This window comes from Atta colombica, unplaced genomic scaffold, assembly GCF_001594045.1.
Source record: "Atta colombica isolate Treedump-2 unplaced genomic scaffold, Acol1.0 scaffold126, whole genome shotgun sequence".
NCBI lineage: Eukaryota > Metazoa > Arthropoda > Insecta > Hymenoptera > Formicidae > Atta > Atta colombica.
In genome coordinates this window covers 5,268,372-5,281,961 of record NW_017259213.1, presented here as the reverse complement: position 1 = coordinate 5,281,961, position 13,590 = coordinate 5,268,372, and the positions used below count along the sequence as shown (strand labels likewise).

The 13,590-nt window shown below is 33.6% G+C and overlaps 4 protein-coding genes across 5 annotated transcripts in view; 2 read left to right on the top strand and 2 right to left on the bottom strand.

Moving 5' to 3' along the window:
• LOC108684110 (UDP-N-acetylhexosamine pyrophosphorylase) overlaps positions 1–1,869 on the bottom strand; it is a 5,365-nt gene extending 3,496 nt beyond the window's left edge. Inside the window, exon 1 of the mRNA XM_018188207.1 lies at positions 1,848–1,869. The gene's annotated coding sequence lies outside the window, so the exon portion shown is untranslated. The remainder of the gene's footprint in view (positions 1–1,847) is intronic.
• A 201-nt stretch (positions 1,870–2,070) lies between these two features.
• LOC108684113 (protein unc-119 homolog) lies at positions 2,071–4,746 on the top strand. Of its 2 annotated transcripts, XM_018188209.1 has the most exons (4): positions 2,072–2,543; positions 3,102–3,215; positions 3,538–3,837; positions 3,926–4,746. In XM_018188209.1, exons 1-4 carry the CDS (start codon positions 2,405–2,407, stop codon positions 4,054–4,056), a joined length of 684 nt encoding a protein of 227 aa, XP_018043698.1. In that variant the 5' UTR covers positions 2,072–2,404; the 3' UTR covers positions 4,057–4,746. The 2 variants fall into 2 exon arrangements, with proteins under 2 accessions (XP_018043699.1, XP_018043698.1); XM_018188210.1 differs by lacking the exon at positions 3,102–3,215 and having other exon boundaries at positions 2,071–2,543.
• Positions 4,747–4,783: 37 nt separating this feature from the next.
• Positions 4,784–6,374, bottom strand: LOC108684112 (protein ABHD11). The gene is made up of 4 exons (XM_018188208.1): positions 6,055–6,374; positions 5,828–5,984; positions 5,313–5,678; positions 4,784–5,103 (listed from the first exon to the last, which is right to left on the bottom strand). Exons 1-4 carry the CDS (start codon positions 6,165–6,167, stop codon positions 4,786–4,788), a joined length of 954 nt encoding a protein of 317 aa, XP_018043697.1. The 5' UTR covers positions 6,168–6,374; the 3' UTR covers positions 4,784–4,785.
• Positions 6,375–8,983: 2,609 nt separating this feature from the next.
• On the top strand, positions 8,984–10,790 carry LOC108695081 (transmembrane emp24 domain-containing protein-like). The gene is made up of 3 exons (XM_018204834.1): positions 8,984–9,219; positions 9,880–10,226; positions 10,327–10,790. Exons 1-3 carry the CDS (start codon positions 9,093–9,095, stop codon positions 10,474–10,476), a joined length of 624 nt encoding a protein of 207 aa, XP_018060323.1. The 5' UTR covers positions 8,984–9,092; the 3' UTR covers positions 10,477–10,790.
• The last annotated feature ends 2,800 nt before the right edge of the window (positions 10,791–13,590 follow it).

Sequence of the window (13,590 nt, the reverse complement as noted above, 5' to 3'; positions counted from 1 at the left end):
CCGATAGATATTACCGACTTATTGTAGACCCGGCATTAAAATATTGTTTATATGAAAGATGAAATTTATAAAATAGAAAGGTTCTGGCATTTTATTCATACATTTATTTGTAACATATAATCTTTTTTGAATATCTTTTTAATTAATATTTCATATGTATATATATATTATATATATATTGTATATATATTGTATATATACATACAAATTTTATACATATATTTTATGTACATATAAATATATGTACACATGAATAATATGTGCATAAAATATATGTATAAACTTTGTATACATATACAGTGAGAGCAAAAAGTATTCGTACAAGGAAATTTTTTATTAAAAAAATCTTATTTGTAGAAAATAAACATTAATTAGCAATTTTTATACAATGAATACATTCTGTTCTTACATTAACAAATGAGCTTCGCATATATTTTTGATTTTAGAAGCTAAATTTCTCAACTGTACGAATACTTTTTGAGCATCCAAACAGTATTTGAGCATCCAAACAATATTTAATTTTCGCTTATTTTTCAGATGATATATTTTTTATCATTAATACACATCTTTTTGATATATATAATTTTAAGAAACATACAGTCTATTTTATTCTTTATGAATAAATTATTAATTACTCAACAAGAAATGATCAATTAAACATCGAATCGACATCAAATTGATGTTGAAATCATCGATATTGATTCGATATCAGTTCGATGATTCATTTCTCGTTGGATAATATTTACTTTTTAAAAATAAAGTTTTTCTAAAAAACATTTTCTCTATATGAATACTTTTTGCATTCACTGTATGTATAAAATTTGAATAATATACGAATAACATAGATATGTATAAAATTTGAAAATATGTATAAAATATTTCATTACTCGTTTTTTTTTACGATAACATCAAACTTCCTGTTCCAGTTAACATTCTCATCGCTCGTGCGTATCATTTGTCTTTGTTTAACATTTGATAAACAACAAAAGTGAAATGATTCCACGAGCGTGTGAGCATTAAATGAAATGTAGCCTAGGTAACAAAACTGAATGCTATCAAATGAGATTTCATGCCAATTTTAAATACACGGCATACTTCCTCCAATTTATGAGCGGTCATAACACGTACAAGTATAATATAATTCAGCAGCAAAAATGACCGGCATCAATTAACGAATCCGACTTCCTGCTGGCATCCGCGGTAAATGGGAACAGAAATTATAACGAAAGAATTGATAAGACATAAAACTACATCGTCTGCAACAATTGTAAAAGTCTGTATATTATCAATGCACATATCGAGGAAGATCTCGAATTCCTCAAAAATCTCATTATAAACAGGGATGTCATATCTGATTGGACACCTTACTTCCTCCCATAATTTCGCAATTTTTCGTACCGAATTCAACACGTTGTACTTATTCACGCTAGGTCTACCTATGTTATTTCGTACAACTATGAAATCCAACAATTCATAAATAAAACAGAAATAAGTTTCCTCATTAACAATTTAATTCGTACATGTGAGATCATCACGCGACTAGACAATTACAAGACAAAGATAGATTAGAGAGAAATCATTACAAGATAACTTTCAATATATCCTATTTATATTAGGTGTGGGAAAAAGTTCGTGGTGTTTTTTTAATGCCATCTAATGGGAAAAACGCCACGAACTTTTTTCCATACCTAATACATCCAAGATTCTGAATTAACAATCATTATAAACACATGAGAATTGTGGACAGCGCCATACGAAGGCACGATTCCCATTCATCTAATCCCATTCTATCATTCGATCATTTGACAACAACGAACCAATGAAATATTTCATCGTGGTATACATACGTGGGTGTACGATAAAATAATCATATAGCAACAATTAATGATGCAACATTAAAAAAAAATTGATGTTTTAGATTATGATTATTACAACAAACTTGCAATTAATATAGAACCAGCTTAAATCATGCCAAACAAATATGTCTTCCAGTTGATTATATGACAATTGACAGTAGCTAAAAATTGATAGCCAATAGTCATAATAATATGAAATTCCAGTGCGCATGTACAAAAAAATCAGACCAACAATATGGCGGTGTTGTTTGCTGATCGCATCACGGCGATCACGCTGGTCATGTATTCACAGTTTATTCTTGTCTAAGAAGTCATAATCAGTCGTAAACGTAATCAGTAATGACGTCTAAGGACTCTAGGATGACGCGTGGCCGTGGCAACGCGACGAACAAGCCATCGACGAAACGGTGAACGGTGCGATAAAGTATATGAGATTGATGTCGATCGACGCTGCCGTCGTGAACTTCATTCCGGCCAATCCCTCCTATTCAACCGAATGTCAAACGTTAGCGTCTCCATATACAAACGTTTAGTCTCGTGAATAAATTATGAGCGTGGACAGCGAGAACAAGTCGAGCGAGTCACGAACGATCGCGCCGTACAACGCAGAAAACGGCATTGACGATGGTGTCGAGGGTGGACCGGTGACTCCGGAAATGGTGCTCCGATTGCCCACTATCACGGACAGTATGTTCCTACTTGAAATTTAAATACCGCTATTTTCTTCTTGTACTCTAATGGATTTATGATCCACTTCAGTGGCTCAAATTACCACTGTCTCAGTATAGTTGCTTTCCATTTAGGAAACAGTCAACACAAATGAATTGAAATGGATTGTTGAAGAATGACGTTTGTGTCGATTTTTTTTTATTTTATATAAAAGAAGAACAGCCTGTATTTACTCTTTTAATTCTTAACACAACAATGATTTTCTAGTGTTTTATCACATATAATTGATCTTCATGTTCTGGGTTTATAATTTTCATCACTAACAAATATACAAGAATTATTAAATGATTCGTACATAATTTTACATAAATAATTCTTACATAATAAAATGATTCTTTATATTCTTTAAAAAGTATTTATAAGAGTTGTATATAAACTAATTACTTGATAATTACTAATTACTTCTAATTTTTTTAAAGTGTACAGGACACGAATATGACTCAATTGTATTAAGGATTAATATTTAGGTATTGCTTGTCAAATCACTTTCATGCATAGATAACAATATGTTTACAGAATATCTCTGTTCTCCTGAGGCCAATATTTATGACATAGACTTCACGAGATTCCAAATTAGGGATCTAGAAACTGGTGCTGTACTATTTGAAATAACAAAACCTCCTGCTAGTGGTGCGTAACATATTTTAGATACTATATCTTTTCTATAACTAATTTTAACATTTTAAAATTTCTATTTAATAAATAGTGAAGAATCTAAAGCTTGAATAAATGTATAATAATGCTCTTGCATTGTGATAAATGTAATGTATGTTAATATTAAATATCTTGCGATATCACATTATTTAATGTTATATAATGCAAAATTGTGTAATAAAAGTTTAATGCAGATTATGGCAAAACAAAGTATTAGTTATAGATTTAAATATAAATCGAGCTTTAAATATCAATTGCGCTCATCTATAGTATTTTTAATTTTTTATATATTTACCAGAATGCGATGTTCATCAAGAACCGGAACCAGATTGCGAAGAACTCGGATCTGAAGATACAAACACGGGACGCTTTGTGCGATATCAATTTACACCACAATTTCTGAAATTAAAGACGGTCGGAGCGACAATCGAATTTCTAGTAGGGCCTAAACCTATTAATAATTTTCGGATGATAGAACGGCACTTTTTCCGAGACAGATTACTGAAAACCTTCGATTTTCAATTTGGATTTTGCATACCAAACAGCAAAAACACATGCGAACACATCTACGAGTTTCCAACGTTGCCTGCGGATCTAGGTGAGTCGCTAAAAGGAATTTTAATAAACTCGGCATATACCTGAAATTGTACGGCAAAAAATTCTAAACAACGTGCATGTCTTTTCAGTTTCCGAAATGATCGCGAATCCATTCGAGACGCGATCCGATTCTTTTTATTTCGTCGACAATCAGCTTGTGATGCACAATAAGGCCGACTACGCTTACAACGGTGGGCATACAACGCACGATGTATTGTAATGTGCAGTTTGTTGATTAGTATTATTGCAAGTGATATATATATAGGATTACAAAAATATATCACAGTTACATGTTACAGCGATGATGATGATGATGATCGATTTGCACATTTGGCTAACGTTTGACATTTCATGTTTTGGCATAAAACGAGCTTAAAAATTTGCAGATCAGCAAATGATCTTTGAACACGCGATTACTGTTGCAACGGAAATGCTTTAATCTGAAGCTACATTTGATTTGTCGACAAATTAAATAGTTCCTATTTTTCTTTAGTATAAAAGAACAGTAATTTATTTATAAATTATTAACGAATCAAAGTGATACTTAATTTTATAGACTGTTTTAATGGCATCTATCCTTACGCGATGCATTCGCTAGCGGCGAATATCGTTACTCAAGCACATGTAGCACATGTAGCACACGTGGCCTCTTGAGTGGAATTACATTTAGTTCCATGAGCTTTCTAATCTCTATTCACAGTTTTCACGATAACATGTGTGATGAAGGGCAAACTGAATTAGGAGTTGCATTTTTTCGACGCTCAACGGCGCTTTTCTGTCGTAATCACATAACTTACAGTTTCTTTCCACTTTTACACGATTATTATTTAAATACTTTTATTTAAATACTTTTCACATTGTTCTGTAATATTGTGGAATTCATCCAAAATACACGTATATATTTACAAAGGATATATGTTTGACTTTTTTTTATACATATTCACAATTATCACAAGGCCGAGTAATTTATAAAAGTTGTTAAAAGATCAACGAATTCACTAGGCTTATCTGCGTGAACCCAGTGACTTGCTCCATCAATATAATGAAATTCTGCCATGGTAAATAGTTGTTTGATTGCATCGTGATCTTTCGCTTGAATATAATCACTATTAGCACCACCTATGAATAACGTAGGGCCATCATAGATCTTTGAGCCTATATTAGGAAATACAGCTATCTGAGTCGAGAATGCCTGCTCCAGCACTGGCAAATTAACTCGCCATTTGTATTTTCCCGCGTCTGCTTCCACCAAATTCGTCAGTATAAACTACATAACAAACATAATACAAACATGACTCTTATGCTCATGTCTACTAGTGATTTAATTTTAATCTTAGTTCAACTCTCTCTATCTTTTTAATGAGAATTAGAAGATTTAAAAAAGAGAAGAGTATAAGTTGAATTAAGATTAAAGCTAATTTACATTGGAAGAAACAGGTATTATGCTGAAAGTAAAATAACCAGAAGAAATGTTACCTGACGCATCGAACTAGATTTAATAGATTTGGATAGTTGTTGATCCACTGTTTTGCGTGCCTTTGATAGGGTGAGACTTCCATCCACCATCACCAAACGCATAGCTTCGAAGATCCTTTCCATCTGCATAAGATTAGGGCTAGTTCTCACAGGAGACACATCAACGACCACCAATTTCTTAACGTGGTGTGGAAAATTCAATGCAGTATACATAACAGCCGAACCACCCATACTGTGACCAACTAGGACGGCTTTCTCAAAGCTTAGGTCTTTCAAAAGTTGAATCATATCCCCTGCCATGTCCTTGTACGACATGTTTGATGAATGTGGAGAATCACCGTGATTTCTAGCATCCACTGCTATGACCTACGCATTTATTTTCTTAAGCGCAACACAAAATTATTTTCATACTACGATCTAAGAAACAAAATGCATAGTCTATGTTAAGAGATATTAAAAAACTTATTGTAATTCAAATTTAATCTCGTAGATTGTCAGAAAGCACTAATAATAACCTTGCGCTTAGTCTTTTGATGGATCGCCTTTGACAACGAATTCCAATTGTTTTTCGAGCCAAAGAGACCATGCATTATAATAATAGGTTCTTTCACATCTTGCTCATGTTCCTTCACCGACTCATACGAAGTATAAGCGAGTTTTACTGGTACAGTTCTTGAAGAAAATATTTAGGTTAGAAACAGGTGCTACAAATTAATCCACATCCCACTGCATGAATACTCACAATAAAAGATTGTTACGCAAACATTGGCGATAGGAGATATGCAGACTTTTAATCGAGCGATGCAAGGTGGGTTTTATCCACGGAAGGAACACTGATAAATTTCGGCCTATCATTATTAATCAGATTACAAATACACCCGTATCTTCTGTTCTTTATCTAATAATCACAGAGGCCTCTGATAGCGCATGATTGCTATTTATAAATTCTTGTTATCGAAAACCATCCAAAACTGACTTAGCACGCCTCGATGTTTATAATATAATTCTCTTTATCCTTCCCTAATTTACAGCATACATTTCAGTTCAGTAATTCAGACATGGATTTCATGAACCAGAATGAATCAAGGCGAATATACATTAAGCGTTACTGCATCAATTTATGGATTTGTAATTTCATCCAAATTGGTGCTTCGAGACAATTACTTTGCAATACTTTTATCATAATTTAAAGATAGAAGGCTGGTCAAAGTCTCGCTACAAATACTTTGAAGCATTTGATGGACCAATTAGAAGAAAGAATTTTACAACTGACCAATTAAAAAACACTTTAAAGCATTTGCAGCATCGCGTTGACCGTAACCATAAAATTTTACGTTTGTCACATTGAAGATCGTCGTTCTTAAATTTTTAGAAAATGAATCTGAGATCAAAACAAATTTTCATTTGTTTTGATCTCAGATTCATTTTCCTGTTTAGCGATTCTAAAATAATAATTAAAAATAACATTAAAATTCACAAATAATAATTAACTTGATATACTTCTCTTTTCGAAAGATTCATAACGATATCGATATCTCGGGCAGACAAAATATTTTGAGGAAGTTCCAAAATATTTTAGGCCCAATAGTCATTTTGATTTTAAGCAAGGCTTAAAATTCTTTCTCTGTTTCTTTTTGACTTTAAGAGAGAGAAAACAAGACAGATAGAGTTTTAAGTCGCTCAAAGTGACATTGATGCAACTGGACCTTAATCACTTAAATTTAAATGATATTTAAAGTTAATCGCTAATCCCTAGAAATTATATAAACAAGTCTTGTAATAAATTTATTATGAGAATACATCTTTTCTGATATATTAGGTGTAGTAAAAAAAAGAAATCCATTATTTTTCCAATTTTTCAATTTCATGCAAAAATAATGGATTTCTTTTTACTACACCTAATATGTAAAATCGAGGGCATAACGACAAATTAATCGCTAGTTCTTATATGCTTATAATTGAAACTATCATCTTTAATAAAAATATATTAATTATACCTTACTAAAATTTGGCGTCCAATGTTTATTCGTAGACAATTGTAGTTCGTTTTACAATCCTTAAATCAAAGTAATACGTTGGGTGCATTCGAGGAGCGCTATTTGTGTAAAGCTAATAAAATAATTCACATGCAAGCGTCAAGCAGCGGAAGCAGCAATCAATCAGCCGGGCAGTGTAAAAAATACTTTTTACGTTACTGTAAAAATCTCCTTATTGGTTGCTACTTCCGCTGCTTGACGCTTACATGTAAATGCACCTTAATATCTACTGTCAGAGGATCGATTTATCTTGTCTTATCGTATCTTGAAACGAGATGAAAATTACAAAAGTGAGCGAATTTACTAAAATACTAATAATTTCATTGGTCAATATCTAGTAAATTTGCTCACTTTGTAATTTTAATCTTGTTTGAAAATACAAGAATCCATCCCCTGGACATGATGAACGATGAACGATGAGCGATATCCAATAAAAGCTTTTTCTTACATGACGATACAAAGCAAAGCTCTCATTGGATGACAGAGAACCTATTGTTCTTACCTATACTGTGATTGTGTTCATCACAGAAAGCAACTGTTGTAAAGTTTTTTAATCTGATTGGTCTTGTCCTTAATTCCTCACTAGATCTAAATGTATAAATCAATTATATTCAATGGTTGCGTTTAGCAGAGAAAGATGCAACTGTGATAAAATTCTTTAATATTATTTATACCTTTAGATCTATAAGAAATCAAAAGCAAGAACTAATCGTATTGAAGAATTTGATAATAGTTACAAAACTTTTTTCTACTGAACGCAGCCATTCATATTCTCGCGAGTATCATATCATCGATGAAATGACTTAAGAGAGCGTTTATGTTGGCCGTTTGGGATATAATAATCGAATAATCGAATTTACATACCAGAACTCTGATTGGATGGCTTGTTATTCCCTGTTGTCTGTGTCTATTGCCTGTGCCTATTGTGTTTAAGCCTTAAGGCCCTGCGCACAATGGTGGAAATATTAGAAATAGGAATAAATATTGAAATTTCAACCTATCAGAAACCGTTCTTTATTCCTAATTTTTTATTTCTTCTATTGTGCGCAGGGCCGAATACTCGACTGCAATTAGTCAATTCTTAAGTTTTGTGTTCACGATGCTAGAAATCGATCCGAGATCTCGGATAAAGAAAGAATTGACAATCGCTATAGTCATGTGATCAAATTGTTCAAACGTGATTTGTTAATTTTTTCTCTATTCGAGATCTCGGACCGATTTCTAGCATCGTGGACATCGGGCTTTAAGATTACGATTCTTTTGACGAACATATTGACCTGGTTTCCGAGGGTTTAATTTAGATCAGAATATAAAAACCAATCAACTACAGTCGAATATTCTTCTGTTACAGTCAAGAAGAATATTCTGTAGTTGGTTGGTTCTTACATTCTGATTCGGATTAAACCTTCGGTGGAAACTAAGTCACTGTCATCAAATGTTAAATAAGTATGAAATGAATGAACTTTGCGAATGTTAGGGAAGGCAACTTGAAAAACCGGCATGGGTGAAACTAGAGACCCTTCTAGGTGAAACAGCCCTATGTATACATATATGTATGACATTTTATTGAAAAAACTTTAATTTCCGCGTGATACGTGGCGACGTGCAATGCATAGATTGCATACGTGGCGCTGTGGTAGCAACATGCCGCTGTCGCTGTGAGTGGCGAGCGATCGGTACGTGCAGGCGGAGTAGAAAACATATGTCATTCTTATGATTATATAGTAAAATTCAAGCGAAGAAAATGAGGTGGCTTAGCTCGTGCTTGTTCCTCGTCTTATCCGTCGTCAATGTACGTTGTTACTTCATCACGGTTGACGCCCATGCTGAGGAATGCTTCTTCGATAAAGTCGAATTCGGCACCAAGATGGGTTAGTTTTCTACTACGCTTCGATCCTTTTGTTACGTTTTAAGCGAGTACCTTCGTCGACAACGTTCATTAGATTTAGATTTATTTTATCAATTTTATTGATTATTTTATTGATTGTTATATGATAATTATTAGTTTACTAATTTTCTTATTTTTTTTATTTGCCACTTTACTGATTTCTCTACTGTTTTTTACTTATATTGTTTACAGACAAGTTCTTGTATAAAAACTTTGCATTTTATGAAAATTTAGTTCTTGTATAAAAACTTTGTATTTTACGAAAATTTTTATGAAAATTTATCTATATAAATTGTACAAATTGTACATATGATGTATATTTGAGTATATTTTACTTCTCTGATTTTACTTCTCTGATTTTATTTTATTTTCCTTTGTTATACCAACATACAAAACAAAATTAAATGATTAGAGATCTGTTCTTTTTAGCTGAACTGTTTCTTTTTGTCGATTAAACTTTTCTTTTTTTTACATTGAGGGAAAAAAAAGAAGAAAAAGATAAGTAATATAAGAAGTTCAGCTAAAAAGGACAGGTTTTATACAATTCTAATAAATCATGCCTGTTTAATCAATAAAGCTTTCTTGATTATTTACAATTAGTTGCATATTCACATGTTGTCTAATATCGTTTGTATGTTTATAGGTCTTACATTTGAAATAGCAGAGGGTGGATTCTTAGATATAGATGTTAAGATAGTTGGCCCTGACGGTAGAATAATCTACCAAGGCGAACAGGAGAGTAGTGGGAAATATACGTTTGCTGCGCATACTTCAGGCGTTTATACTTACTGCTTCAGTAATCAGAAGAGCACAATGACACCGAAAGTGGTAATGTTCAATATGGACATTGACGAAAATCGGAAACAATCTGAGGATAATGCAGGTGCGGAGAATCAGGATGGAGATAGTAATCATGGAAAGTTAGATGATATGATCAAAGATTTGAGCACCAGCTTGTGGGGTGTGAAAAACGAACAAGAGTACATGCAGGTATATACTAATGGAGAAGCAAAACCCACACATTTCTTTATTGATGTTTACTTTGCTGATCTGATTTTAATGTTTATGAGTATTTTTTTTGCGATTTCAGGTCCGCGATCGCAATCACAGGGCAATCAATGAGAGTACAAATTTCCGTGTCGTGGTATGGGCGTTCTTCGAAGCTATGGTACTGGTATGCGTAACGATAGGGCAAATCTTTTATTTGAAACGATTCTTTGAGGTTCGAAGAATCGTGTAATTTAGGATAACTAATGATACACTAATGATACGTGAATCAATTGTACATTTTTCTATGTAATTAAATTATCTCGTTCACAATAAGTCATCGGTAAATGCGCTCTCCACTTTGTCGAGATTAAACCCAAACTGTTCATCGTTAGCATTAAGGTATTTCCTACAACTGTAAGATTTCTAATAAAAAAAAGAATTTGTAACGGGACGAAATCCGAGACTTCGTGCAATCGTGAATGTTTCCACAACAGTGAGAACATTAAGAAGAATGAAATAATATGTCTGTAATAAGGGAAAAAATACACATGCATCTTTCTCTAAGTGTCAGTTGTTATATTCGGCTGGCGATATGAATATCCATAGTTCCATTTTGTACTTATTAGTAGTTATTAGTAAAACATGCTTTTAATGAACATTGAAAGTCAATATTCATCTAGAACGAGTTCTTTATCAGTTGTCCTTCCTGTCTCGCGTGTTTAATTAACAACATTTGGCTAATAAAAGATACCCGGTACAATAATAGAGAGACAATCGATAGGAATGATTTCCTGTGAAAAGAAAAAACACGCAAGGGATCCGATAATGATCGCAGATCGAGTCTAACATTTTTCTCGATGGCAACGTTTCGTGGCGTAAAAGCCTTCAATTAATTCAACGGTTACCCCGTTGAGCAGTGGTCGAGAAAAGAGAACAGAATCTGCCGCAATTAAGGTGATCGATCGCACATGTTGCTTTGATTGGTGGGAGAATGGCGAGGGGGGGAGAGAGGAAGAGAATTAAGAGGGATAGATTAATCGATGACTATTACCGTGTTGATGCGCGCAGGAATACACTTAACAGGTATATCTCGTCGGATTTGTGCATTTTTTTCCATACAACGACAGTAAGTCTATTTTTTTCTGTGGCTAAACTAGTATACACTTTTAGAACTTAAAATGAGATAGATATATAATGAGATAGATATTTGTGGATATTTGAGAAAGAGAATTCTAGTACAGGAATAAAAAACAGACCTAGTTAAACGGAAGAGGTCGCATTGCCAACGTCGTTGAAACGACGCGATGACGTAATAGATTATTGATTATGTTCTTGACACGTGTGAGAGCACGTTGTTTGGGAACGTGACGTCGATTCAAGATTTTTCGCAAAGATTCGTCGGCAGATAACAAGCCAGCCATGGTGAAATCGGCCCGCAGGAGTGATCAGTTTCCGAAATGGAAGAAGCCAATTAAAGAGGGAGGAGAGAGAAGGAGGGAAAGGGGGAGAGGGGGCGATCACGCGTAACGGTATAATTAAAGGGAAGAGAGGCAATCGAGAAAGAAAGCGCCGATGAATAAACCGTATCTCGTCATCTCTGCGCGGCTCTGAGGTTCTAACGAGCGACGAGATTTTTCTTTTTTTTTTTCCTTCTTTCGTAAATGGAGGCTATTTATCGTCGCGGTAAAACGCCGATTACGATGGACCTGCAATCATGCCATTCATTTAACGCTAAACGCCTCCGTATCCGTCGCGAACGCGCGTTCGACATCGAACGAGATCATCGCGACGGAACGACCGCAGCTGCGCTTTTGGAGGAAGAAGGACAGATATAGAGGGTGACTTCGATTCTGATTATCTTAATCTCTAGTTAAGTATAATACCTGTAATATATCTATCAAGTAATATCTATTTCGCTAATATGGAAGAATTATTAGTTTTTTATTATTTAACATATGGGAAAGATAAATAAGATTAGGGATAAATTATTAATTGTAAATTTTGTTCTGAGCAATCCTTAAATTAATTGGAATTTGATTGGAATTATTCAGAGACTTGGTGCATCATAAATTTCATGAATGCACTTTCGTTTATAAGCCAATTCAAATTTTTATTTTGATTTATATAATAATTTATTAAAAATTTCATTGAAATTTATAAATAATGAAATATAAATTATAATTATTAATGAATTATATAATAGTTAATAATAATTTTTTATTATTGATGTTGCAGATTTTTTTTTAGATTTAATGCATTTTGAGACAGTTGTTTTAATTAAATTGATATGCGCTAATCATCATTATGTTGCGTCTTTTATATTATAACTATAATATAATATCAGATTTTAGACGAGTGATGTATTTTTGTTCTGAGCGAAATGGATATTTTTATCAGAATAAAAAAATGAATAAAATCTGAAATTACACGACTAAACTATAATATGCCAAATAGAAACAATAATGAAGTTCTTTAAAAATCTTAAAATAATTTTTTTTTTTTAATAAGAAAGACGAAAGAAAAATGTATATCCTTTTTTCCAGGAAGTTTTGAAAAAGAATTTTTCTCGATTTTTTTTTTAAATTCAATTTATTCGATTCATTTAGAATGAAGAAAAAAAAGAATTCTTATATGTATTATTTTTAAAACGTTTATTTTTTATGTACATATTTTTAATTTATATAAATATAGTGTTTTATATATATATATATATTGTGTCAAATATCATAATTAAATTTTGCGTTTTTTTATGTTTCAAATTTATATCAAGTTATTTGAAACGTTTTTAGATGATAAATTTGTGATACACTAATCCTGATCGGTCCTTGAAAGAAATCGAGGATTCTCGGATATCGTCGTTCGAATGGTGGTCTTGTTACACGAGCGACTCGAAGGATACGGAGGATTAATTGGCGGGTCCGATCGCGCGCGCCGGTCTACTCCTCGCCCTGCTTTCCCTTCCCTTGCGCAGCGGTCCTTTCGAAGGGGTTGCACGCCACGTCGGATTTCCAACCTAGAGTGGCGAGAAAAGAAAAAAAAAGAAGCGCGCAAGAGGAGGAATGAAAGAAAGGAGCTGCTAATTGACACGGGCGATTGCACGTAACGGTATAATTAGAGAAAAGAATACGGAGAACCCAGGCTGGTGCACCGATGAAACCAATGAACCAGCCACTGCGGCGGCAAAGGGAGAGGGAAGAAACGAGAAAGGCAAAGAGAGAAAGACAGAGTAAGAATATACGGCGAGCGGAGCAACAGAAGAGAGATGAACAGAAAGGCAGAAAAGCAGCAGGGGAGAGAAGCAGCCGGCGGGTTTCGTGCGACCATCAAGGGGTTCCCTCTCCGAGTGAACGAGCCGCGGGCCTAC